A 27,767-nucleotide genomic window follows, 5' to 3' on the forward strand; every position below is an offset into this window, starting at 1 on the left:
GATTATTTTTTTTTTGTGATCAGTAAATAAAAAAAATCCACGTCTCCACTGAAAATCTGTCTTTCATTGGCACGTTAGGCACAGACCGGCAGAGGGTCAAGGCACAGTTTGGTTAGAGCGCTGTCATTCATGGAGAGAGAAACGGTGAGTGAAGGAAGAATGCACGTGAAAGATACAGTACCAAAGTCATTGGCAACCGTCTTGGAAAAGCGTCTGCTTTTTAACTTCACTGGAAATGAGGTTTTGGGGGGAGGGGGTTTGGAAAAAGGACAAATCAGACGTCTTCAGCCATTTATGATTTGCTGGAGTTAAGAGGGCGCATGCACTGAAAGATACGGTACCCTTCTCTATGAAGTTCTGTTTTCGTTCATCGTCTGAATTGCAGGGTGAGGTAGATCCTGGGTGATAGATGGGAGCATTTGGGGAAAAATGCTTCTTTAAAAAAAAAAAAAAAAAACTTTTTGTTTTTTTTTAGCTAAGTGGCTTACCTGACGTGGGTGATTTGCATCGGTCCTCTGAGTTGTTAGACCCGTCGTTGGAGTCACAAAATCCTGCAGAAATATTGATTGGGAAAAAAAAAATATTAGCCCAATTTACTCCTTAGAAATGCCCAAACAATCCTACGTCTGATAGGAGGGGTCAACTATTAGAAAAGCTGCAAGGATGGCAACTAGGACAATACACCAAATATGGACCAAATGCTAATAATTTAACCAGGTCGGTATTGTTTGTCTACTAACACTGAAAGCTAGGTTTAAAGATACACGACCTGATTTTGGTTAAATGACCTTTAAGCCTAAGAAAACTCCTCCCCCCTGATTTCACTGCTAAGAACTCAAATCATGAGTTTTGGAGATCTGAAGCGGCCGCTCTGAATCAAAACCAGGGAGTGTATCTTAACGAGGGAGAGGGAAAGCTTCCAAGGGCAAAACAATCGTGTGGGAAGGGGATAAAAAAATAACTAAAAAAAATCTGACACAATGGGACTTACGGAAGTGAGAGGAGCGCAGTTTTTTCACAGACTGAGAATACAAGTTAGAAAGTCTGGACATGTGAGACGAAGCAGTTGGAATGTCTTTCTCAAAAATCACACAAAGAGACCAACAAAAACAGTGAAAACCATTGAGACAGAACAAAAAAATGAGTGAAAATTAGAAGTGTAAATAAAAAAAAAAATAGCACAAATTCTCTGAGGCCTGCTGCTGAATTAATCTCTGAATAGAATAAAAGGGATGCACTGGTATCAGATTGAACTACTACAATAGTAAGTAGCTTTGTACTGTTATAACTGTAACTAGCTAAATATTTGAGATGCGATAGCTCTACACACACACAGAAAACAATATCGCACAAACAGGATCTGTGTCAGAAAGGTTTTCATCCACATGAACCCACACGATACTGAGTGCCGTTTTAAACATGCCAAACCTATAGGGGGCAGTGTAGCGCAAAGCTAAAACCTACGTAAACCAATCAGATTGCTTCAAAACAGTCATGACTTGTTAGGAGCTAAACATGGCACCAGGAGGTTCTTATTTGGAGAAAGGTATATTGGCTGAACTCTTTTTAAATAGTGTGTTAGAACATAAAGTTAATAATTGTGAATCACCTCACAGCAAGTATGTGAATATGTTGGTGCATTATTTGTCGCAGGCTGTAAGTTCACTGGACCCTAAATTTCTGTTTTCCCCCACAAAGAAAATTTTTTGAAAATCTTTGCTTTGGTCAGAGTTTCTCCAAATAATCATTTTTAGTTATATAAAACAAAGTTTTGATGTGGATAAAAGGCCAAAATGCATAAAAATGTCTTTGTTTTCCCAGATATCTGGCTATATGTGGACAAGGCCTAAGAAAAATCAGGTGGTGACTGAACTGGTGTTTTTTTTGTTTTTCAGCACACATGAACACTACAAGGCTGCAGTAACAAAAACCCTCTTTGGTGAGGAAATTTTAACAGAGCAAAAACAAAAATTTTTTTTAATGTATTTTAAATTCAGAGAAGGTGCTGGAACGCGAGGAGCTATTTAAAATGAAACCGTATCTTAAGCCATGCGTGAGAGTTTGATTTTCACCAGATAACATGAAGGCTGAATGGAGAGCAGTCGCTCTGTTTGGCAACAGAAATCTGTATCTGCTCCTCCATACTACTGCGTTTGGAATTAGGTTTGTTTTTTATTCCGAGAGAAAATCTTGAATCTACATCTTGAATGTAGACAGACATCAAGATTTTTAACAGGGACATAAGAAAAGCTTATATAACATTTTTATTACATAAAGAAATCAAAAGGTAATTTTGGTTATGATGCAGCGTTACTGACATGCACCCGCTCTGTTGTCTTTGCATTGTCCTAAACAGATGGAGAACCTGTAAGTGATGCCCCCTGTTGAGCGAGAGAAGCTACTGCAGGGGGTCGTGCTCATGGTGTGAAGTCAGGGCAGCTGCCAACCATCAGCTCCGCCCGTCCAACTCCACCTCAAGCTGCCTGATCAAGTCTAGGTTTACAGAGAGACATCAGGGCCGCTGCTCTGGGAGCGGTTGTGCTGCGGTACTTAGCGAGGCGCACAGAGCGGGAGAGAAACGAGACAGAGGTGTTAACCGGTGGGAGCGCTGCCTCACCTCCAGAAGGCTGGCGTGGTTTCCGCGGGGAGCGGGGCTGCCTCTGGCAGGGGTCTGACGGGCTGTACAGCTCCGAGGTGCCGAGGTTGAGCAGCAGGGTCTTCTGGACGTAGTCCACCACCGCCAGGCCGTTGCTGTTCCCGAACACCACGCTGAGAAGCGGAGAGAGGCAGAGGACCGGGGGGGTCAGGCGAGCCTCCAACCTCTCCCATTTTGTCATCTCATCGACTTCAGTGGATTTTAAGGCATACGTTTATTTATAACACATCACAGCAACAAGGCAGTTCTGTGTTTTACATCTGAAAATCCTCACCAATTATGAAACAAGCAATAAACATTTTGTCAAATCCCATAATCAAAATAATTGGGCAAAAACGCATCAAACACGTGGTTTAATGTTCCACTTACTGCTAAACAAATGCAACTCTGAACCGCGACGTTTCCTTAGTTTCAGATGAATTGATGCAATCCTACATTTCATAAAACAGAAGCTTTTCACACTACTTTAAATAATTAACTGAACTCACTGTACTGATTGGTATTTGAATGTTAGTGATTTAATTGACATCATCTTTTCTTGTAAAGTGCCTCAAGATGACTTGTGTTGTGCAGCGCTACATAAATAAAAACAAACTGAGGTGTGCATGGCAGTTTAATTTCAACACAGACGAAGACGACTTCAGTGGTTTTGGTGCGCAGGAGGAAAATGAAGATGGCAATCAATGACTTCTGTTTTTAAGCAGCTGTGTTAAAGGCACTGTTTGGAAAAAGCATTTGCAGTATGCATTTGTATATTACTGGTACCCATTTCATTAAAAGTGAAAAAAATATATACATATACATATATATCTTTCTGTGAATACGTATTATGTTACAACATGGACACCTGCGTGTGACCTACATATGTGTAACTTCTTCTGTTAAGTTAGTGGGTGTGGCTTATTTTGCACTGGTTCCCTGTAGCTCAGAGAATAAGACTTTAATACTGTAGTTAGTTTATAAATCGCTGAAAGGCTTAGTGCTACAATACACTAAAGATTTGCTGCTGCTGTATCAACCTTCCAGATCACTCAGGTCTTCTGGTTCTGTTCTGTATTTTATTCAGGATATATCCCATACTTGAGCAGGAAGTACACAGGAACTGTGTGCAGAGACGTGATGTGTGAACACTCACAGGCCGAAGGAGGAGTTGACTGCCAGGCTGGTGATCTGCTGAGGCGGCTCCCCGCTCACCCACACCAGCTGGACCACCAGCTCCACCTGGTAGCCCGGAGACTGCTTCAGCGGGGAGCTCCTCACCCTGCATCAAACACACAGCGGGATGAGACAGCAGGCTGCACTTTACACCACCATCTCTTCTTCTCCCCCACAGGGTTAGGCCACGCTCACGACTAAATCTCCTCATTCCACTCCCCGTCTTTTACCGTCGAGGCGTCTTTACTATTTCTAATATTTCTTTATAGACGGGATCATTTCACCGTTGACCTCCAGAGGGAGTCATCTGATGACTGCATCGCCTTTTATGAGTTTGTTGATGCCTTTTTTTTTTAAAGCAGCAAAGACATCAACCATGTAGTAAGAAAAAACAAAAAACTGTGCATACTGAAGGCATGGTATGTTGTCCCTGGCTCCTTCGGAGGAGTTGACGCCTGCAGTGAGCTGGTTCGGGGGCTCGGCCTCCTGAGGGCTGGAGGGAGCTGCGGGGGTCGGCAGGGTGGGGGTCTGCTCTCCCCCCGGATCCGGGGAGTCGACCTCGCTGAACTCGCACTGCATCCGAACCTCCAGCAGCTGAACGCGAGACAGAAGAGGAGAGCTTGTATCAAAAACATCCTCTTATTTGCAGGATTAGAGAAGATGATTTTCATAAACCGCAAGAAAATTTAAACAAGCACACAAATTAAAAGTAACTTCACGTATTAGGGATGCAAGTCATCGATCGACTGACAGCCATTTTCTTGAAAACCCATATTTCCTCTTTTATGAATAAGGTAAAAAAATTTAATGCTGAATTTAAAAGAAAAAAATCTTTAGATTTTAACAGAATTTTGTGTAGACTCTGTTACGTAGTGACTGAATAAGCAGAAAATGTCTATTGAACTTAGACATATTTATAATACATAATAAAATAGGAACCTCTAAGGTTGCCAAGTAGAAAAATAAAATGTAAAAAGAATAAAATATGGCAAACACGAACAGAGAGATGTTCATACAGAAGTATCGTCTGTGGTTTCTCTTGAAGGAATGTTAAAACTCTGCTCCATGTAGTTCATGACAGAACCTCAAAAATCAACCGGTCTTATTGGCATCATGTTTTTCTATCATGTTGCAATTCTTTCTGTTACGCTCTCCACCTTTCCATCACATCCTCGCCTTTGTAGAAGACAAACAATTGTTCATATTTCGAAACAGAACCACATAAAATCCATTTTTTATCCCACACCAGACCGTTTCTCTTTCTGGTATGGCCCCGCCATCTTTGTTTCTGTATCAACTTGCTCCGCTTAAGGATGAACAACAGCTTCCTCTGCTGGGCAGCGGCCAAACTGGCGGACATCAGTTAATCAATGGGAACTAATTTTAATCTAATAAACAATTAAATCAATAGTTAATCATAAGTTTATTAATTATTTGCATCCCAAGTATCTATAAAACCTGAGCATCCTCAGTACAGGAGCCACTGCAAGCCAGAAATGGAAAGTAGTGATAAAAGGATTGGTTCTCATGTATTTACCTGAACAACTTCAGTGGTGACTTCCTGTTTGCTGAACCTGTAGATGATGACGTGAGCAGAAACTCCGGCCACGCACAGCATCCTGCTCTCCGGACACCAGAACAAGGTCTGGATGGCAAACGGGTCTTCGTCCACGATGTCTGTGCTCGGCTTCTCCTCCTTACCCCGAGCCCTCTCGAACACCTTGGCAGTCTTCAGCTTGTACAGCACTTGAAGCATTACTTTGAAAACAGAGAGAGAGGAATACAGCTAACTACCAACAGTTTCAGGAAAAGAAACATGAAGTTAATGATGCACTTGAGAAGAACCAGAACAAGGCCTCAATCTAACCATTTCTGGTGACGTTTTTGTTACTCAATACATTTAAAAACAAAAAACTGGCTTTTTCATGAAATCTAACATGTTTGTTCTACTCAGACTCTGGAATATTTCAGTCTGAAGTTAGGAACATACTTTACCACAAAATCTCCGGTTTCAAACCCTGATTCAAATGGATTCTCGGAGATCTTGTTTCCTCTTTTGTTATGTTGCAGTTCAATTTTGAAGGCGTGTCACTTACAAAAAAAAGCGAGTGTGGGGCGGGGGGGGGGTGCCAATCCTCCAAGACACTATTTTTCACCGCAATGGTTGACAGTGAGTGAAGCCACAGCACTTAGGTTGGACTTTTTCCCCCCCACTCATCTATCCACCGCAGAGTCTACATTTTCCCTTTCAGCTTTTGCAAAGTCAAAACACGGTACGTGTGCCAGACTTAAAGCTGGTTGGAAAACTTGTTGGAACGGTGGGAAAGCTTTTACGGGTGATTTCTTAAAAGAGCGTGTGAATATTTTCACATCTTGCATTTTTGGTTAAAAATAAAAGCTAAAATAAAGCAAAAACAGCATTAAATGACAACCTTTGATTTGACTAGCCATTTGTTCCAGCTATATTTGTGAATTAAAATCTAGTAACAGGTGTCAGTTTTTGTTTGTTTTTGACTATGTGTGTATGACCAATCAGAAAAGAAACACTTACATGCAGAAGCATCCCAAAATTTGATCGTCCCATCAGCATGCCTGTTTTTGAAGAGAACCGAGAAAAAAAACGTAATGCTACGTAAGTTGCAACTCCAGAAATGAAAGGCAAACACTGACAGATTGTTTAATTTGGTCAATAATTACAGACCCTGTGACGATAATCTCTGGGTAAGTCTGTGTGCCTTGGCCCCAGTTTCCACCACTAATGGGCCATTCCTGTAAAAAGGAGAAAACTGATTAAATTATGATCGTTACCCGTCTGACTCAGGCCAAATTATTTACTGTATCTGCCACAAGATTTCCCTCTCTTGCTGCCTTCCCGTTAGACACCGTGTCTCCGAACCCAAACGTTACAACGGGAGAGACAATTTCAGGTCCGTTTAACAAAGAGGAGTGAATCACCTTCTTGCTGTAGCCTTGTCGTTTTTGCCGGCTGCCGACAGAGTAAAGTGCAGGGATGAGTTCAGAGGGGCAGTCGGCAAAATACTCGCAACACGTCACCGGTGACTCGTGGATGGAGAGAGGGTAGGGGCTCTCGAATATCGGATACCTGTCACAATAAACGAGAACTGTTGACGTGTGAAAATAACTCAAGGAAAACATTACATGCTTCAAGGTGGTTTAAGAGTTTGCGTGATCTAATGCTGCTTGGGTTTATTGACAATTAAACTTTGTCAAAGATTCCAACAATGATTTCTATATTTGATCCCTGCTCTTTTTTTAACACAACTGTAACTTAGAAGTATCTTTAAATGAGAAAGTTAGAGATGCACCAATCAAAGTTTTCTGACAGATGTTGAAATTCGCTTGATCTTATTTTAAATGTTAAATCTTCTATTTCTGATTTCTCTTAAAACCTTGACAACTTGGGTCGCTGTTTGAGAGCAGTTGCTGTAAAACAGCAGATTAGGATTTTTTTTTTTTTAAATGACAGCACTTTCTAAACTGGTTTTAGCGTCTTAGCAGTTAGCGGGGTTAGCATTACTAAGGCAGCAATTTTTTGTGCGTATTACAAAGAGAATTATTCAATTGCTTAACTGCATATGAGATGTACAAAGAGCTGCCAACACTACTAAATCTGCAATTTTCAATGACAGGCAGAGGTTAAAAGTTAAAAATATCAGAACAAATTTGCTGTTAGCTACTCAAAGTCTTGCTCTCTCTCACTCTTTCGCAGCCTTACCGTGTCATAGTAAAGAAATTTAACTTTGAATACATACTTCTTCTGACATAATACCTTACTGATTTTTAAAAAGAGCTATGCTAATTTCAAGTTTTCTTCAACCAGTGACAGCGTCCACACAGGTTATTGTTGCCATGGCAGCCAAAAAGACAATTTTCTATTTTAAAACTGATCACTGGTCAAGGATTAGCGATTCCCATTGTCCCCTGTGCAGCTCCAGGCATTAGAGGTGCGTTTCCACAGCAGAAACATTTTCGTCATTTTTACATTCTTGCATTATTACATGATTGGGTTTCCGTTGATTTTACCAACTAAAAACAGATTACCAGGGGAGAAATTTATCACAGAACAATGTCTCTGTAGTGTTGTAGTTATTTTCCTTTTGGCAACAACTTATGGACATAATCTTGTTGAGGCAAAAACTATTTGTTGAACTTATTCAACAGTACACATAAGTCATTAGTTACAGTCAAAAGCTCATAATGATACTTGAAACGTGCCTCTTGTGTTCTTATATCAAACCCTGCAGAGAGAAGTCAAACACATTCCTAGAATACAACAACTTTTTTATTTATTTTTTTTACATTTAAAGACGGTAAATAATTACCCAATTTGTCCAAGATCTATTACAACTAAATCCTTCTCAAGGAGGACCACCACAGCGTAAGGCTCCTGAAAGTCTGGCAAGAATGAAAAGAGGAAAATATGAAAATGAATGATTGAAGTTGTGTGACTTTTAATGGATATGAAGCAAGTCTGCTGAAGACAGCTTTCACGACTTACCGTTTGGATATGGAGTTTCGCAGAGCGTTAGGAAATCTACAATGGGATAGTCCATCTCCAGGACGGCAGTGCTCTTCCCGTGCATCACGGTCAAACAGGCTCTCCTCCCCACTGTGTCGTATGACAGCCCTCCGGACAGAACCATGAACGGGTCCCTGGTAACGGCAAAAACACACAAAGAACTTTACGGCTCGCTCAGTTACAGTAGGACTGTTGTAAATATTAAAAGGACCAGGTCGTGTCAGTGGTAAATGGGTGAGGAGGGACAAAGTTTACTGTTGCACCTTCTCCTGAGAGTATCTGGCCCCCTTTTTTAGGAGAATCCTACTTTTTAATCATAACTAATTAATCCCTGTCCTCAAATACCTGAGGAAAAAAGTGAGATAACTAGATCACTTTCTGTGAGGATGTTCAAGTTTTCTTTTTTTTTTCTTTCTTTTTTTTACTTTTTGACCTTGATGGAAAGGAAGTGATGCACGGGACTGGAGTCCATTTCCTCTTTATAGCGTTTTTGCATGCTTGACCAATTTAAGCTTAAGACTTTTAAAGACCTTCTTAAGGCCATTATGAATGAAAATTAAGACCTGCAATGTGATAGAAAACACAAAAGAAAATCACAAATAAATAAATCGCATGGATTGGGAACAGAAGTGAGCCAGTGGCTAAGATGAACATCATCCAGCCAACTGGAGACAAGTTTGCACACACCCATGATGGATGTAAAACAAACAAAAAAAGCTAACTAACTAGCTAGCAAGCATATTAGCAGCTAGTTACTGGTAGCCACAACAGCATTGAGTCACAAAACATAGTGAGGATGTCTTTGCAGAACTCAAAGTTCAGCAGTTCCCCTGAGAAAAAGAAAAACTACATAGAATATTCAAGATTAAAATATTAAATGATTAAATTTAAGAAATGTGATTAATGTATTTAAGGCCAACTTATTTTTTATGAATTTAAGACATTTAAAGGCCTTAATTTCAGATATGTGAATTAGACATTTTAAGGCGTTAATGTCAGATACGTGATTTTAAGACATTTCAAGGCCTTAATGTCAGATACGTGATTTTAAGACATTTCAAGGCCTTATTTTCAGTTGGATGAATTTAAGACTTTTTCAGAATTCTTGGACTTTCTGCTTTACTAAACCACTTCTCCAATAAAAGAGATCACGACATGACTACCATAAAGCATGTGACAACTAATCATAACGAAACATCATTCATTACATAATCAAAACACAACCTCTGAGAGCACCAAAGCTGACGATAGGCACCTTTCCAGCTTTCCATCCACAATAAGGACGCCGTCATCCAAACTGATGTTTGGTTTATGCAGAACAACAGGAAAGGCGCCTCTGAACACAGGATATGGATCCAGGCGCAAGCAGACACAGGAAGGGTGGGAGCTTTCTGCCATCACACTTACCCAGCTCTTGTAGTTTTGTACTCCACTTTTAGGATAGGCTTGCACGGTTCTGGCTTTTTTCCATCCTTAGGCTGTTTTCCTGTTAGAAGCCAGGAGGAGCAATTTCAGAACTTTAAAGAATCAACGCTCTCAACACACAACATGCCTCGCTGCGCGTAAAAACATGACTGCGTGTGTGCGTGTGTATGCGTGCGTGTGCGACAGCTTCTACCATGTGGCGTGATGATCTGGGCAGGCTTGGCTGGGGCGCGTATATTCCACGTGGTCAGAGTGCCATCGGAGTGGCTGCAGACAAACTGTTTCCCCTCGTGGTGCCAAGCAACTGAGTGGATCGCCTGAGAGACACAGAGACGTATCGTTAAGATGTGTAACATTGTGCTCCACCAAATGGAAAGTCAGAATTAGGTTCTCTATAGGCGTTTGTTGCATTTTTATAAGTGGTGGTTGGCATCTTCTTGCAAGCAGTTCATTGCAAAAGTAAGCAGACTCCCAGATTTCCTACATTTGATAACACTACATCCACAAAAAAGTGGCTTTAGAGGAACACAAAAAGTGCATGATTTCTTTTTTGTATAAAAATAAAATCAGAAAACTGATATTCAAAACCATTTATCTCAGTGATAAAAACAAGAATATAATGTCTTTATGACGATTTTCACTAATGCTCTCTAACATCTGGATTTAGACTGAAATGAAATTACTTAAGAGGTAAACTCTTAGTTAATCAGGAAATTGGTTGAACTAGATTTCACTTAGGGGCGTCAGAGTAAAGGGGGCTAAACACAAATTCACGGCACACTGGAAACCTGAAAGTCTAGTATGTTTTCCCTTTCCCGCCACAATTACAGACGTCTTTGTGCTGGTTTATTACACAAAATGTATTAAAATACATTGAGATTTGTCGAAGTTATGAGACAAAATATTGACAAACTTCAAGGTGTGTTGATGTAAAAGCCTGTTGGTCATTACAAAGGGAGGTAATCAGTTCCTGTGCCGTTTGCTCAATGATTTCCAATCTTGTTATTTATTTTTCCCTTAGTCATTCCACCGACAAGCAGCTCTGTCAGGTTTTGTGTCTCAAACTATTTGGGAGCTGTCGTTCGGACGGAAACAAAACAAGTCCAAACACGTCGGACCGAACTAGTTCGCTCACAAGAACTGAGCGAATGTGAACGGAGATGCCTCACCTCGTCATAATTGTAGCGGTAGTCAGCTTTCTTGGACTTCAAATCCCACAACACCACGACCCCACACTCAAATCCAATCAGAAGCTGGGATGAGATGAGAAAAAGCTAAATTAAACCGGATTTCATCCCCGACGTTCCACAAATGCATCATTAGAGTTGAGGACATACTTTATGACATGAAAAGTAATAAATTATGGCATTATTTGATTGGGAAAAAAGAACGGTTTTAGGAAAAATGTCCAAAAAAAACAAAAAAAAAACATTTAAAATGTTTTAATAAAAATGTTATGATTTACAACTGATTGTTAGGATTGCTACAGCAAATGTAGCACGCTAAAAACCGTCAATGTCAGGTTATTTACAAAACATACTTAAGACCCAACTGCTGTAAAACACAGTAAAACAAGTCAAAAACATGTATGCCAAAAAACAAAACAAAAAATCAATCAGATGCCTTCTGATGTCTAGAAAGGTGGTTTTATGCAATTCGATAACTAAGAAATGAATGAAAATTATGGAAAAACTACACATAATCATCCATATACAGAATACACATATAGATATTAAGATAAAATAGATTTGGACACACTTTTTAAATTGTTGGGTGTTTTAATTTATAAGTTACCTTGCCCTCGTCCATGGGGTTATCACTAATGTGCACAACAGGCCCTGGGTGTGTCTTGGTGGATCTGCAACAGAACAGCAACACGCAATCTAAGGACATTTTGAAGCATGGTCAGACATGATGTGCATCTTACATTTTAGAGCTCGACACTGACAGAGAAACTGTGGCAGCTTTCAAAAGCCTAGTTCAGATAATGAGGCAATTAGGTGAAGGAAAAAAAATAATAACGAGCTACACTGACTGGCTCGCACAAAGGTAAAACAAAATATCCTGGTAAGAAAAAAAAAGCACCAGTGGACTGCAGAAAGAGACATGACACACAAGAGAGAAATAGAGCGAGTACGGGGGTCTGTGGCAGATTATGCTGCGTGGAGACAGGATCACCGAGGCAACGGAGTGAGGGGCACGGAGGAAAGCGAAGATCTGGCCTGAAGAACGTGTTGCTGCCTCTGAGTGTGGTCTGGCTCCGGTGGCTAATGATCTCATTGCTGCTGATGAGTCAATACAGACAGAGATGTCGCAGTGAGTGGAAACAAGAGAAAGACCAGAAGATGAACTCCAGCCACCGCCGCCGCCTAATGAGGATTCGGCTTAAACAGGCAGCTGACGCGATGAAAGCACGCAGACGGCACACACCACCTGGATGAAAGCGTCTGTACGCCGTCGTAAATGAGTCCGAACCGCATTCGAAACACGATTGATTCTTAGCTTTGACTATAAAAAAGGTGACTTTTCAGACTTTGCATGAGAATCCGTTATTAACCAGAGGCTTTGGTGTTTATGGATAATAAGGTTCTTTAATGAAACGCTTGAAGGGATGCGGCCTGTTTGTGGCTTGTTGTGCCTTCAGTTCTCTGTAAGTGAAAAGCAATCTCCGCTGTGGATTCATTAAGATAGCTGCTGATTGAAGGCTCTGGCGACGAGACGCCCACCTCTGGTTTTCAGGGTTTGGACGGCTGCACAGAAAAGTTATGTCTTTGCACAAGCAGCGATTCTGCCGTCACTTATTAGAGCTGCACGATATTGGGGGAAAAAAAGAAAGAAAGAAAAAACAGATATTGCACATTTTTATTTATATTTCCACTGGGATAAACATTATGCTGGATGTTTTGCCAGTTTAGGAAATTGTTTTGAAATAAATGTTCTGAATAAGACAAGTGGTGTTCATGTGCTAAAATTAGGCCTAAAATTAAATAGTGCTGGATTTAGTTGATAAACTACAGAGGCTAGATGGCATTCATCTGATGAGAAAATGCAATAAATATCAATCTTTTAACAAGTCAAAGCAAATAATGCATTTAAAAAAATCCTTAAACTGTACATACAGGTACAATAGCACAAGTTCACAAAATTGTATTTTAAATTAAATGAAAGTATTATGTATTTTCCTGCTACATAGTGCCATTTTTATAACTGTTGTTATAAAAACGCAAAATTTATAAAAGAAATTTGATTGATGCTCTGTGAGGAAACTACAGGCCGAAGGAGGAGCTTCATTGTCGAAGGCGGTGCTAAGTCCACCCTGTCGTTTTACACGGCTGAATGGTTGCCACAGGAGACTGTAGGAGTTCTCAAACATGCTAATGTTCATTTGCAATGAACATTCAAATATGGAAAAGTAAAAAAAGAAAAAAAAATCACTGAATAAATTAAATCACAAATTTCCTAAGAACAACGTACTCTGTGTGTCTTTAAAGGGCATGTCAAAGCACAATCTTAAAAAACAATGGACATAATTACTCACATAGCTTAAGGAATATTTAAATTGGCCCCACTTACTTAAACTCACAGCTCCACTCTTTAAATATAAGTTAACAGTGGTAATCTAAGTCAAATGCAATGGTGCAAAGAGGAAAAATTGCAAATTCATGTCATAACGATCAACTTTTCCAAAACATGAAGAGACGTTAGAACTTTGTAATTATTTTACTAGCAGGGCTCCTTCACTTAATAAGTAGCAGCACAAGAACAGAGAGGTGAGCCACGGAGCTAAAAAGCCCAGAAGGAGACATTTCTGTCAGCGATCTGACAAGCCTTTTACAAAGAAATGACTGTGAATTATCTTTCACATTTCACACTACATCTTCTCTTTTCCATTTTCACAAGCGGCGAGGCAAAAATCATTTCCCATCTTCAGTGGCTGTTTCCTTCACGGATGGCACACTTTGCTCTGACACTTTCAACTTCGAGATCTAAAGCAGCAATTTATCGGATTTCACCTGCAGCCTCGCACTCAAACACACACCTCGGCGTCTGCTACTCATTTCGGCTGCCAGTCACAGTCTAAAAATCAAATTTTTTTTTTAGCTCGCTTGTGGGCACACTACGGGGGGAGAAAAATAAAATTACTTAAAAAGAGCTTCTACCGGCCCAAGTTTTCATTTCGGCACACATTTTCATTGCTGTTCAATGTTTACGGCGACGGAACAGCGCCGCGAGAAAAGTTTCCGATCGCAAATTTATCCCAAGACCGAGATCAAATTTGACCAAAACACTGCAGGGTTTCCTCACCGTGTAACTGATGGTGGCAAAATAAAAGTCACCACATGAAACATTAAAATTTACTTTAGTTTGAAACACCAACAAAGTCTGCTCCTGCATGTCTGTCTGCGATGCTGGCTACTGTGCGCTGCTCTCAGGAGTGAAGCAAAACTAGAGATGACGGTCCGAAGTAGAGGGAGAGAAAAGGCGGAAGAAAGTTAGCTAAGGAAGGTTAAGTTGAATGCATTTTTAAGTTCAAGGCTGTGAAATTGATCCTAATCTCAACAGTAGTGTAGTTATTTAACATAGTTTTACTTTCGTCAGTAAATGCTTCAGATACAATTTGAAAGCTTCCTGATTTTGATTTTGGTATTTAATCAGCAGCGTCGTGTCACAAAAGTCCTACAGGAAACCGTGTGTTGTCAAAAGTCACTTTATAAAAAAAAAAAAAAAAGGTAAAGGATAGGATAGGATATAAACCTGTGATCATCACAGTGTGTTTGGGTCACAGAATTAGGTCACTGGAGTCACCAAGAGGACACTTCCTGTCATGTTCTGTCAAATCAGGCAGCAAACACCTCCAGGAGTCTCCACAACAAGTCCTGGCATGGCATAATCACCACCCCTGTGCCGCGGCCACACTAGATCAGAGCTATGGCTTTATCAGCTCTACGGGACACAATATCAGCGGCTTCTCAGCCAGTCGCATTCCTCTGCATTTTGGAGTTTCCTGTGTTGAGTGTCGGCTGCACCGGTGCAACAGCGTGATATGCAAATAGGACAAAAGGGTGAGGAAGAGAGAAGAACGCTCTGGAGTGCAGACTCACAATTCGATGGCTTTGTTCCACATGATGACATAGCCTGAGAGGGTGAAGGACTCCACGTTGACGATGTGGATGTTTCCTCGCTCTGAGCCGATGTACAGCCATTTGCTCTGGAAGGGCAGGTGGCAGTATGTGATTCTGCAAGAGATCAGGATGCATCAGCAGCAGGCTTTTCATTATCCCATGAGTCAGAGCCATCAAAAGGCCCCCGCTTGTCCCTAATCACGCTGGTCCAACTGGAAGGAGCGTTGAATGACTAGAATTTAATTACAAAGGCCTTGCACTGTGTCACACTAATGAACCCGTACTATTTATAACTCAGTGGGGAGGAATAGCAGAATAAATACTGCTGTCTTTTCTCGACCGGGGCGGAGGACGCACCGGGCCGTACATCACTTTTACGGTATAGGATGTACTTATTGTGCAGATGCCGTGTTTTTAAACACACATCCCCCCTGCCGTCTCCGTTTACGTCTCACGGGACTTTCAAAAACCAGGGTAATTTTAAAAGATGCAGCAAAACAATGAGAAATAGTGTTTTAGGTGGATTGCTGCCAACTTGGGTAGCTGTGGTAAAAATACAGCAAGATGTTACTTTTTCATTATTAGAAACAGCTTCCATATAACATTTGGGGGAAAAAAGCTTCAGGTTCACAATGAAAAGTCTAAACATAAGCTAAACAAATAAATACAAATTACTAGAGATAAAAGACTCACCATTCGTCAGTCCCTCCAGGATGTTACGATGCTTTTTTGTGATTGTTGCGGCCTGACATTTTTCTTCTTCTTTTTTTAAAGTTATGGCAAAGTTGCAAAGTTTTAAGTCATATTTTTGACATAACATGGTCTTACAAAAAAGCTGAAAATGACGCACATAATCACCGTATTTTCCTGACTAAAAGTTGCTCTAGTGAACAAGTCACCAGCCAAAGAAAAATTATGAAAAGAAAAAATAAGAAAAGAGTCCAGAAAATACAGTACTTCAAGTGAACATTTACAAGTACCTTAATAAAAATAAAATTATGTCCTGAGGAGTCAAAAAAAAAAAAGTCCATACTGGTAATTTAAGTGAAAATTAACTGTACGCCCAGTGTAACAAAATCCTACAAAATATCTCAAAATGATTTTTGCAAAAACAAAAGCAAAAAAATGTTTTAGAATTGGCAGATGTTACGATTTACATCCTTCATCTTGCAGATTCGTCTTTCAAGCGACGTCGTGAAACAGGAAGTTAAATTAGAAGGGGGCCAAGTCGATTGGTCAAAATTCAGCAGCCTTGCCGTTATTGGCCAGAAAAGAAGTAAACACAGAAAGCATGATGATTGGTCAGATCTTGCGAAAAAGGTGCAATGACTGGTAAAAATTGCTAAATTTTGAAATGACGATGTAATTCTTATTAGTAATTGCGATCGCAATGTCACAACTCTCTGGAGGGACTGATGTGAGACTCAACATGCAGCATAAAATGTCAAACTCACTGCATGTTAAAAGTTGAAATTTTCAAACAAGGAACTTGAAATGAGGCATAAAATTACTACCAACACATCACAAAGCTTTATGAACATAGCCGGCTGTGACTGCAGCATCTAAGTTTTGTTTACAGAGCGGAACGTGTTTCTGTACCTCTCCCGGTTAAACTTGAGAGAATGTAGGATAGCTGGAATTTTTTGCCTCAGGTTCCACAGATGGATGCTGTCATCAGCTAAGGCACTCACCAGCGCCCCCTGTGGAGACAGTGACAAACAGACGGATGTGTAGCATTCAGCTCACGTGGCTTGGCTTCCCTCACCGTTTTGTTTACAAAATATAACAGGAGAAATGTGGGTTGTACCAGTAGCATAACTGCTTAATCTGGGTTTAAAAGCACTAACAGGGGCTACTATAAAAAGAAAATGAAAAAGAGATAAAAAGAGACAAGAGATGGATTGACTGAGAGAAGAAGTTAAAAAAAGGAGCATTGAGTATAATGTAGAGGCGATGACAACGCACCTCATTGATGAGGAACTGGAGCTGGATGACAGCAGCACCGCTCTCATGCTGACAGTAGCACTCCACACCCGCACGGCCGAACCTAAAAGTTGGCTCAGTCAAAGAAAAATGAGGAAGAGTTGCCAACAAAGGTGATGCAGGGATGGGAGTGGAACGGATCCAGAATACGTAAAAAGGCTCAGTTTAAAATGTGACTTATCCTGAAAAGAGCCTGTGAAGTACAATAAACCAGGGAAACCACAAATGTACCAAGAAAACCAGAGAGAGAGAGAGAAGCTAGCTTTAGCTTCAGAGGGACTTGCTTTACACGTCTGTTTTAATTTCTGTTTCAGTCTGTGTTTGGCAAAACTGGTCTGTGAAAGCTTTCACAACAGAACGGGGAAATGGTGTTAGATCTAATCATACCAAGAAGCTCTGGACTGATACGGTTGTGAAAACAAAGCATTTTGTTTGTCGGTGTGATCTGCAAGAAATTCATTTTTGGTCAGAATTTGTGCTCAAGAAGACCCAAGGAATCCAATAAATGACTCATGAATAAAAGTAATTTTAAAAAATTAATTCATGAAAGCAAACATACACAGATGTATGTGTAGTTATTTACATTTGAATTCATTGCATATTAGAATATGTAATAATAAGTAAATGTTTCCATTTCATTGTTTCTCTGCTACGTTATTGTTTTGGAGTGATACTTTATTGAACAAAGTAATTCAGAATTGGCTACAAAAATGCTTAATGTATCTTCAGAAATTTTCTAAATTAATCAATAGTATACAAATACTCATTGAAGTACATGTGATAGATGTTTTACTTTTTCTGTCTGTGCTACTAATCAAAGTGAATGGATGAAGTTATCGATACTACAACCAACAACTGGCTGTCATTGGTTAATCTACCAGATGGCAAATAAAATATCCGGGTCTGGGAAAATGTGAAACGTTTAGTTATTTCATGGTGGACTCTTACGCAGAATATTTGAATTAAATAACAAAAAAAACACTTAAATCACGATCAACTACATCCTGTGATCCAAGAATAAGCAAATATAGATGATAGATGGACATTAGAAGGTGTGTGTAAGCATCTGTCTCCACCAGGAAACAAATGAACACACAAAACATATCTAAAAGTTTGACGAGTTCAAACAAAGTCGAACATTAAAAATGTTGCGTGGTTGCAATTCTGTAATTGACTTAAGAGCTGGATGTTAAATACAGGAAATGATGTCACAGAGTGAAGCACAAAGAGAGCTTTCTAGGAATCCTAAGTGTTGATTACTTATTTAGCTAATGACTTTTTTTCTTTTATAGCTCTACTGGAACAACATGTGTTTACATAAACAATCAGTTTTTTACTTTTATCGTAGCACCTTAAGCAGCGACGGCTAAAACCGTGTGAGCCGATCTGACTGAGGTGCAATCAAACAAGCCCTTGGCTCCTTAAACAAACTAAGGTGGGGTGGCAGGAGACGGTTACAGAACACGCTACTCAGCGTTAGGCATCCCTTCTGCACAAGCAGAGAGGCAAACACAGACTTTTAGACTTTTAAGCTGGCGCCAGTACAGAGCGGCTGCCAGCGGATCTCGTCCTGACCCTTGACCTCTCCATTTGGTTTTAGCTCCCAGTTTGTCGTCAGGATTATTAATGGGAATCCTGCCATACTCGCTCCGGAGTGGAGGAGGAGTTTTATATCCTCTGGGCAAATTTAAATAAGAGCGGAGGAGTACCGTAGTTTAAATAATGAGGATGTTTGTGGTAAGGCGAGGGGTTGCTTCACAGGCCACAGGGCTGACATCGCAGGTTAGCGCCGGCTGTCCTTTTGCGGGCTGAAAGCATGTATTGTACTAGTTTAACCTGTTTCTGTTTTAATGTAGGTTAATAGTGCTGCAGAGCAAAGCCACTTTCTAGGCGAGCAGGAAATTACTAAGACAAACCTCAAAACTAGATTTTATCTCACTGGTGAGCAAAGGCAGCACTCTTTTCAGACTTCCTCCAACACTTTACTACTATCAGTTAGTAGTACAAACTACAGAGTGTGTTTTTACTTTTTACTTTTTCAAAAACACAGGCGCGTGTAAGAAAACAACCACTGGTCTCGCTATTAACCTTGTAATTTCCCATTTAAACATAAAATCTTGGTGGGAGGAAAGCAAAACATTCTAAAAATTCCTCTCACTAAGCGGTGCACGGCGCACTGCTGAATTAATAAGACACAGTTAAAAATGTTCTGCTTTTCTCAAATGGCAAAGACAAAGTAAACCCCCAACACGCTGCATAAGTAAAGTGTCCATCTTCCATCTGCTGCGAGACGTACATCAACTGCCAGTGGTTTTAATTTGATTTTATTTTAGGACTTGGGAGGATTTAATCCCTAAATAGAAATCATAGTTTCAAAGTCAGTTTCTCAGTTTGTTGAGTTACTGAGAATGCTGTGGAAGTAACACATCCACTCTAAAATCTGCTATCTTTGTTTGTGTTGAAGGATGTTGAGCACCAAAGCTCTTGATTGAGTTTCGCATCATTTCCATACTTAGCAAAGGACTGATCTACAAGATTCTGTTTAATCATGTCGGGATCTGAAACAGTCTACAGTCTTACACCAATAATTTCTCTAAGCCATTGATTTGATGATACAACATGCTACTCCAATATATCCATAAAGAAAAAATGATTACAATGCTGTAGCTAAAATAATATCACTACATATAATAACGTTGTCGCCGACAGGGCTGCACAATATCAGGAAAGCATGCGGTAAAGTTGGTGCATACTGTGATATTAAGATAGGACTTGCAGGAAGTAAACAGATGCTTAGCTAAGCAGAGTACATGTCTTTTTTCTTTAGGTTCTTGTAAACAGAATCCAGATAAGCTGTCCAGCTATAAGAGAAAAAATAAAATGTATTCAGATTTTTCCTTTCTATATGATCTTTTTTAATTATTATTACTATTGTTGAGTAAGTTGTTCTGTCTACGTCTGCCATTTTTGGCAATTAAATAACTTAGTTTCAGTTTCTTAATTACTTAACCAAAACATCTTAAGTGACATTTTGTGCAGCATTAAGCAACAAGAGTCACCAAATACTGAATATTCTGCAACAGACTTTGTGATGCTAATATTGCAGGAAGGGATATTACACAAAACAAAAAAATGAAGTAAGAATGAACAGATGTACATGGTGGTAAAAGACTAGAGCAAAACATGAAATAAACATCTGTTGTATTTGTTAGAAGCGTTATATAAAGATACTTAATGCCATTCTTCCCTTTGACGAATTCCCTTTATGAATCAACACTGAAAGCTAATATTAGCTGGCTAGTTAGCAAGGGTCGGCTAGCTAGCCTGTACTCTGGTTGACGCACATACTGCTCTAGATTTATAGCATAAATATTTTACTTTCTCAACAGCATTGCCTTGATAACAGTAAAAGGTGTCTTGCTTTAGCTTATAGTTTTCGAAGAAGCTAGCCATAATCTCTGGTGACCGTGAATTGAGAGTAACCGAGACGTTAGCTCGCTAAAACCAAGACAAGACGGATGTCTGCGCTAAACTCTGCTCCCTCCGGAAAGTTCTCTGCCATTTTACTGAAAGAATTCAAAACTGTAGGAGTGGTATCCACTCTAAAACCAGTTTTAATGTGTCTGGTATCTGTATCAACCATCTAGCTGTTGATATGATAAACTGAATGATTTTATAGTAGTGCTGCTTATAGATTATTCCATTGAAATTTAGACGAAATTCAATCCATTTCCTGGGACTTCTACATTGTTCTAAAGTCTGGTGAAATCAGTATTTATTATGCTGGTATAGAGAAACCACTAGCTTCAAATTAATAGGCGTTGGCCTTGTGAAGTACAAAGGCATTCTGAAAATTTCATCATGTCTTCATAAATTATGTAAAAGTCAATGTATGTATATATCTGAAACTGTATGTGCACATAAGTCTTGTTAAAAACAAAAACAAAACCAGAGCTGCTGTATGTTGCATATTTAATTCCAGAAAAATAGTTCAAATAAATTATTAAACATCAAAACATGAAAATTATGCCCATTATGAAAAGATGTCATCTTCTGGCAGCAGCTTTAGATCAAACTTTTACCAACATATCAATAAAAAATGACTATCTACAGCCCTAAGTTGTACATATGACAATTAAATCATGGATGCAAACAGATATGAAAAAGCTACAGTGCAGAAATGAATTGGAAACGATGAACACCGTCAAACTGAAACAGAATCTACTGTCTCTCCTCACTGTCCCTGTGGAGTTCACACACTTCAGTCATCCCTCCTTAACATAAAGACTTCCCCATTAGGTAAGCCAAAGTGGTAGACCACAGATTTTACCATCAGCTGCTTTTCTCAGGAAGTCAAATCATTTATCATCCGAGTGGGAAGTTTTCTTTATTGTGCAAATCAACATGTGGAAGAGGAGAAACTGTTTTCCACAGCCACTTCAAAAGCAAGTAGGATCCAAATGAGAACAAAGTATCAAAGAAGTCGGCTGACGCTGTGACATATTTCTGCTTCGAAAGCTGACTTGAAAGTCTTGAGTTCCAGCGTGACCGGTCACCTGACCCAACACAAACTTGCAGAATACAGGCTTTTCTGCACTGCCTTCTGACCATGGGCCTGGGTGAGAATTTCACATTATGACAATCAATTACAAAACTGGGAATCTTTGAGATAAATGGATTCCTTTTCCATTATTTTGATGACGCATAGAATTAAGCAGAACAATAGAATAATCACACTAGGGGGGCATTTACACGACAATGATCCAACCAAAACGGAATTTTTGTTCCGTTTTTGTTGGATCATTTACATAAAAACGTTCTAATTACAATCTTTGTTTACACAGTAACGGTACACATCGAAAACGTGTAATGCTCTCGCTGCGCCTAGAAGGTTCTAGGTTCTTTGAAACTAAGTGCGCATGTGTTTAAAAAAAAAAAGTTCTATTTCAAGGCACGTGGATTCGCGTTTCCCCATCAGGTACATTTCTCCCATAGATTGGGAGAAAACACGCATTGTGTGCGTCTGACTAGGGCGCATGCAGTTGGAAAAAGTGGGATAACTTTGCTGAAACACCTTGTTTGAGCTTTCACGGTGTCTGTAGCGAGCCCCGGACTGAAAGCTGTTTATTGTTTTTACCTTAGAACGGCCAACTCTCCTTGTTATTCCTATGTCAATTTGATACAATAGGAGCTTCCACACTTCCCATATCCGTGTCCTCTGTCACCTTTTTCAGCAGTTAAAACAGTTTAATCCGTTGTTAACAAGTCGTAACCTGTTTTTCCGAGCCGCCTTCAAACGCAACATGAACGCTGAGATTTATTCCCCCCCCAAAATAAGTCGATGCCCCCCTGTTAAAGTCGTCTGGAGCCGGGGCTGGTCCATAGTTCTCTAGATAAGAACGCTGAACAATCAGCCGTATATTTTGCCACGTGGGCGGTGCGGAGCGGTGAAGAGACGCTGAGGGAACTGTATCTGATGGGGAAACACGAATTATAGCAACACCAGCATTGTGAGTAGTTTCTTCTTCTTCTGTGGATTGTAGGAAGCAGCTATGTTTTGCGTCATACTATGCATGAGCTGGGGATTCTCTGGAAGAAAAGATCTGTTTTCTCTGTTTACACAACAACGGACATTGGTACGTTTCAGAAACATCGCACTCTGGAACCCGTTTTCAATCTGTGCTGTTGTCAGAGAAAACATTCGGTGGTTTCGTGTAAATGTACAATACAAACGCAACAAAACTCTTCCGTTTCCCCCCGAAATCGCCGTCATGTAAACGGGGCGTAATGTGCGTATATTGTGCAGAACATTACCTTTCTGCTTATTATTAGATAGGTAAATTAGTCAAGCAACGGCCTGAGTGCAACACTCAGAAAGAGAGTGGCAAATGTCACGGTCAGACAGGGTTGTCCTGTCAGACCGTCAGATCCAGAAACCACACACGCAAAAAAACTTGTCAGGGTCAGTGGACCCTGTTGGACTGCACAAACCTATGGGGCCCTGCCTGAAGTTTGGAAAACAACAACATAATTACTGACCTAGTACCTGAACTTTATCTGAGTTGGTAACTTAAGCATCTTTAAGGAGCAGCTTTCGGGGGCAGGTTTGCGGAGGAGTTCCCTTCTAAGGTGCCTTTTTGCTTCCCTACGTCAAGCACAGAAGAGCATAGAAGAGACTTCCCTCAGCCAAAACAGTCACCTGGTTCTCTCTGAGGTCATTTCAGATTTGGACCAATTACACCTTTTTCTTCCATTTAGGCATCCAACACATTCAAAAGGAAATAAATAAAAGATGCTGCGGGTAGTAGGCAGGAAGAGCCCGATCTGCACATCTCTAAAAATATCTGCGGTTTTAAAACCACAACTGCTTTATGCCTTTAAACCGTACCTCGATAATGACAATCAGTCTGTGCCTGCTGTCTACAAACGAAGTATGTATGGAAAAACTCTATATATCCAACGCCACCGCTGACCACAAACGAGCTCTGTAAAGCGCAGGAAACCGTCTACAGTAACCCGCTGATTAAAACACTGTAGCGGAGACAGGTCTTGTAAAAGCAGACATTTATTGCTTGTAGATACCTCATCGGGCTCATGTCTTCTGAGCCGTGCGAGCGTTTCCAAACTCCAGTGCCAACGAGGCGGATCGATAAAGCACGTCTTTTTGATAAATGGACCAATTGCCTGAGTGACAGTAATCCCATCAGCTTCACCTTGCACCAAGAGGAGCAACATAGTAGCCACGCGCGTGTGTTTGTGCATGTGTGTTGCCACGCGGAAACAAAACGCTCTCTTAATCTGATGAGTGGATAAAGACCAGGACGGAGTCAGGTCTAATGAAAATCTAAGCTAAGCAGAAGGGCCTCCCTGAGTAGGACATCATCACAAAGGGAAGCTCAAAGTTAGCGTGCTAACGCCTCGACCCAGAAGACAAGCAGTAGGTGTGGAAAGTCAGTGCAAATCAGTGATTGCTCAACTTTAAAAAACAAAAAAAACAAAACAGAATTCCTTGACAACAACCCGAAAGCACAAACGATTGCGTGTGTTGGTGTGTCGTGCGAGAAAGCGTACAGCTCTGTTTACAGCGCAAATGAAGTGGCATCCTGGCACCGACTGGGCAGCACAGCCGTTGAGGTTGGCTCCATAACATATGTTGGAGGAGGGGGGCTTCATGCAACTGCAGAGCTACCGCTAATTAGGCCCGGCTGCTCCAGGAGCCGCTACCAGCTGCGGAGCAACGCGATCCAAGCATGAGTGTGATCTTTTTTTTTCCATTCCCCACCTTATTCCATGGAATGTCGAAGGACAGCTTCCTCATGTGAGGAACTTGAGACGCCACTGTAGTGTTTAGTAGTTGCTTTCCTTGTTTAGCACTTTTCAATTTCCCTCGTGAAACAAAAAAAAAGAAAAAAAAAAGGATACAGCCTCAAAGCTCCGGTCTGAGTCCCGACGGCCAGGATTTTCTGCACGGGGTCAAAAGCCATCGAGGACGGTTGATATGGAAAGCCATGACGCACAGTCTGCAGGAGAAAGCAGAATTTATATCAGACATCTAGTCGGCCTAATCTATCATCTCCCACACAGTCCAGAGCTGGCTTGTGGAGGGGAAAAAATATATTATCACGATCCCAAAAGATATATAATCCATCAATGTGCACCGTTTGTCCCATTTGTCTAACAAATTACACTAAATTTAAACAGCGGAGCTAAAACGGGTTGCGCAGGGGTCAGTTTTCGGCACGGCTGTATTGTCTGAAATGCGGTTTATTTCCAGGACTTTTGCAGCAGCCCAGCCGCTCAAGTACGATCATCACAGGGCATCTATAACGCAATTATTTCAGGTTGAGGACCTTGCTCGGCTGCCTGTGGTTTGTGCAGCTTGCAGCGGGATTACGCAACAGGGGATGCCGCTGCCTCGTAACCTGGGGAACTGACCTGCTCTTCTCCCAGCTGCGGAAGGAGCTGATGGACCGGCACACCCGTCGCTCAGCCCGCTTCCCTCAAATTATTCCCAACATTAAACCGTAGGTTTTACAAACTGCATGGAGGAAACCTTGAACGCCAAGCAAAAAGTTATTTCTTTCATTCTGTGAAACAATACCAATGTTTACAGGGCCTTGCAATAAAAAAAAAAAAAAGAAAAAAAAAAAGCGTCCCTTGAACTTTCTGTTATTTTATGCAAATCGGTGGAATTTACTGGGTGTGATGTGAAATATGATAGTTAAATACAGAGCAGTCTAGGGAGAAACGCTGTCAGAGGCCACAGAAGACTTGATAATGGGTTGCAGGTTCAAACCTAAACATAGAGACCTTGTTAAAAACCAAAAATGGCCAAGATAAACTCAGGGTTTCAATCTGTGTATTATAAGCCTGGCGGGCCACCAGGCTCTTCTTGTGCCCCCACCAGACTTAGCGTTGTTAATTTATTAGTTGTTTTTTTTTAATGATTGCCTTTTTTTAAGACTTTATAGTTGATGTTTAGGTGTTAATCTTCCAGTCTTCCAAAAATGCATAACTATCAAAGGATATTTTCAAATTTCCTGTCAACTTTAAACTCAAGTTATTTTTCAAACAAGGATGGGCAAACGTTTCAGTTTTTAATTTCTGCCAACAGTAGAAAAAAAGAAACCACTTTTGCAGCTGTAACTGCAGCAAAAGGAGGATGTAAAGTTGAAAAAAGTAACATTTTCACAACTGTGGAACATTCTGTGTTGGTCGAAAAAAGTACAATGAGTTCAATGTGAAGCATAAATGTGTGCGTGAAAGTCTTATAGAGTCGGCTTAAAGAAGATTCCCCTTGTGATGCACTGAAAACGCAAACAATGGTCCCCGCTGTTTCTTCATTGCTAAAATGCAGCAGACATTCATATGAACGTGGGATTAACAAATAAGAGATGCATTCACTACAGTGGGAGTTTTACTTTCTTTGGAAACAAGATACCAGTTTATACCAAGTGCAGCTGAAAAAAAAAAACACATTCATCACAACACAAAAGACTGTTGAATTATTACGCTGTGAGGGGATTTAACAATGAGGCGAGCTCTTATAGCAATCCACAGGCAGCCAGTGTGAACATTGTACCCTAAAGTAGTGCAGTGGAACACTAGGGAGCTAATTTACAATGATTAAACAGAGGGGGGAAAGTGATTTAACGTTAAGTGTGCTGGATACAACTCGGTCAATGAATAAAATTGATTCCCCCATTAATGTCACCATAGCTCACACTCAACCTGGCGATTTTGATGCTGTTTGTACACTTTGTTTTCCACCCACTGAGCCGTGCTGATACAGATGAAAACAACGTTCACGTTTGGTCACGCCGCCGTCATCTGACACTTACAGTCCCGTCAACGCCAGCTCTCACTAACGGGAGACATACCTTGCACAGCTGAAAATGTTCCGACTGGAGAGTCTCCTGGACAACATCGTTTTCCCTGGGAGTACCGGGCTGAGCAGTTGCGGAGGAGGAGGAAGAAGAAGAAGACGCCGCTGTCAAGCCGTCCAGCACCTTCCTTATGTTAAACTTCTTCATTTTATCCCCCCCGTTACAGACGCGACGCTTGAAGAAAACAGACCGAGCGAGCTACCATTAATTGGATTGAGACGGGGGTAGCTGCTAGCTAGTTAGCCGAAATAACGCACAGTTAATATCTTTCTCTGCACATCTCGCATGTTACGGAGGGTGTTGCCAACGCACTCCCTAAAATCGCCCGAGTCACAAGCATTGATTTAGAGTGTCCCTTCCGATAGCCGTGTTAATCCGCCATTCAGGAGGCAAGCTTTAACGTTATTTGATGGGGATCAATCGCTTCGGCGAGCTGCCTCACCAGCCAGCGCTCAGCGGGTAGCGAGCTGGCTACGGAAACGCAGTGAACTGCAGCGAGGACTGCGCCTGCGCGTTCAAGTGCGTTTCAGACAAGGGGCTTTTTTTCTCGGTACAACACCGGTGTTACAGTGGATTCAGCGACCTTGCGAAATATAAAAAGGTGTTCCTGTCTAGTTGGCACATCCGTAAGGGGACATTTGTTAAAGTATCAACATTTTAAAACTGCACCTCAACAGGAAGTGGACTTTTTCAGTGCCTTGTGTTTTATACTGAAAATAAAACAAAACTTTTTCATGAGAAACATTGGCATGTTTTGTTGAATTATGAGCTAAAATTTTCTCATGGGTAAAAACAGGTCGAAATTCAAAGTTGTAAAAATCAAAGAACCTCAAAATCCAACATGGCTACCACTCTTCATTTTTGTTAACAAAAATCTGAATATTGACTTTGCCCTCTGCAATTATGTGGCCTTGTATTAGACTTATCTTGGTGCAAAAAGTAGCATCACACCCATGTGGTGTATATTTATACACCACATTGTGGTGTATAAATATACACCACCATGTATATTTATACATACTGTGCCGCCCTGTCCAAACAACCCCTTTGCTGCTGAAATCGGAATACTGACCAGGAGCTCGAGTATGAGATGTAACGTGAAAAAGAAATAGTTATTCATTTTTTTCTACTTGAAACAAATAAGAATGTCTTATCTTTTGCGCCGGACGGACGGACGGACAGACAGACAGATCCTAAGTGCCAAAATGAGCATTTGTATCTTAGAATATAAAGTTTTGTCGCCCTCTAGTGGCAGATCGGCCAACCTTCTCGTTCGAAAGCAGAAGGAATGAAGAATTTTCTATTGTGAGCTTCAGTTTTGCTTTGGGTGTGTTTTATTGGGGTTTTTTTTACAGTGACTTACAAAACAAGATTGTTTATAAAAATTAAATAATTTATCTTGGAGCAAAAAGTACCTGTATTTGCCGCTTACAGATTTCTTTTTTTCACACTGAAATGTTCCAAATCATCAAAATAATAAATAAATAATAATTTGTCAG

At 40.6% G+C, this 27,767-nt stretch overlaps 1 protein-coding gene across 7 annotated transcripts in view; it reads right to left on the reverse strand.

Moving 5' to 3' along the window:
- stxbp5b (syntaxin binding protein 5b (tomosyn)) overlaps window positions 1–26,757 on the reverse strand; it is a 39,021-nt gene extending 12,264 nt beyond the window's left edge. For 3 of the 7 annotated variants that reach the window (XM_081603269.1, XM_081603268.1, XM_081603265.1), the window contains exons 1-19: window positions 26,263–26,757; window positions 24,305–24,402; window positions 16,865–16,946; window positions 16,499–16,599; window positions 14,879–15,013; window positions 11,571–11,634; window positions 10,946–11,029; window positions 9,970–10,093; window positions 9,759–9,837; window positions 8,331–8,485; window positions 8,155–8,227; window positions 6,767–6,914; window positions 6,513–6,580; window positions 6,363–6,403; window positions 5,349–5,569; window positions 4,221–4,405; window positions 3,792–3,917; window positions 2,618–2,769; window positions 489–551 (exon numbers count right to left, since the gene is read on the reverse strand). In XM_081603269.1, the coding sequence (XP_081459395.1) occupies window positions 489–551; window positions 2,618–2,769; window positions 3,792–3,917; window positions 4,221–4,405; window positions 5,349–5,569; window positions 6,363–6,403; window positions 6,513–6,580; window positions 6,767–6,914; window positions 8,155–8,227; window positions 8,331–8,485; window positions 9,759–9,837; window positions 9,970–10,093; window positions 10,946–11,029; window positions 11,571–11,634; window positions 14,879–15,013; window positions 16,499–16,599; window positions 16,865–16,946; window positions 24,305–24,402; window positions 26,263–26,415 (2,152 nt within the window). In that variant the 5' untranslated portion in view covers window positions 26,416–26,757. Of the gene's footprint in view, window positions 1–181; window positions 230–341; window positions 399–488; window positions 552–2,617; window positions 2,770–3,791; window positions 3,918–4,220; window positions 4,406–5,348; window positions 5,570–6,362; window positions 6,404–6,512; window positions 6,581–6,766; window positions 6,915–8,154; window positions 8,228–8,330; window positions 8,486–9,758; window positions 9,838–9,969; window positions 10,094–10,945; window positions 11,030–11,570; window positions 11,635–14,878; window positions 15,014–16,498; window positions 16,600–16,864; window positions 16,947–24,304; window positions 24,403–26,262 lie in introns of all 7 variants that reach the window. The other 4 variants (XM_081603266.1, XM_081603263.1, XM_081603267.1 and 1 more) reach the window with 2 other exon arrangements.
- Window positions 26,758–27,767: the final 1,010 nt, after the last annotated feature.

The sequence above is a fragment of the Poecilia reticulata genome, chromosome 22, assembly GCF_904066995.2.
Source record: "Poecilia reticulata chromosome 22, P_reticulata-male-v2, whole genome shotgun sequence".
Taxonomy (NCBI): Eukaryota; Metazoa; Chordata; class Actinopteri; order Cyprinodontiformes; family Poeciliidae; genus Poecilia; species Poecilia reticulata.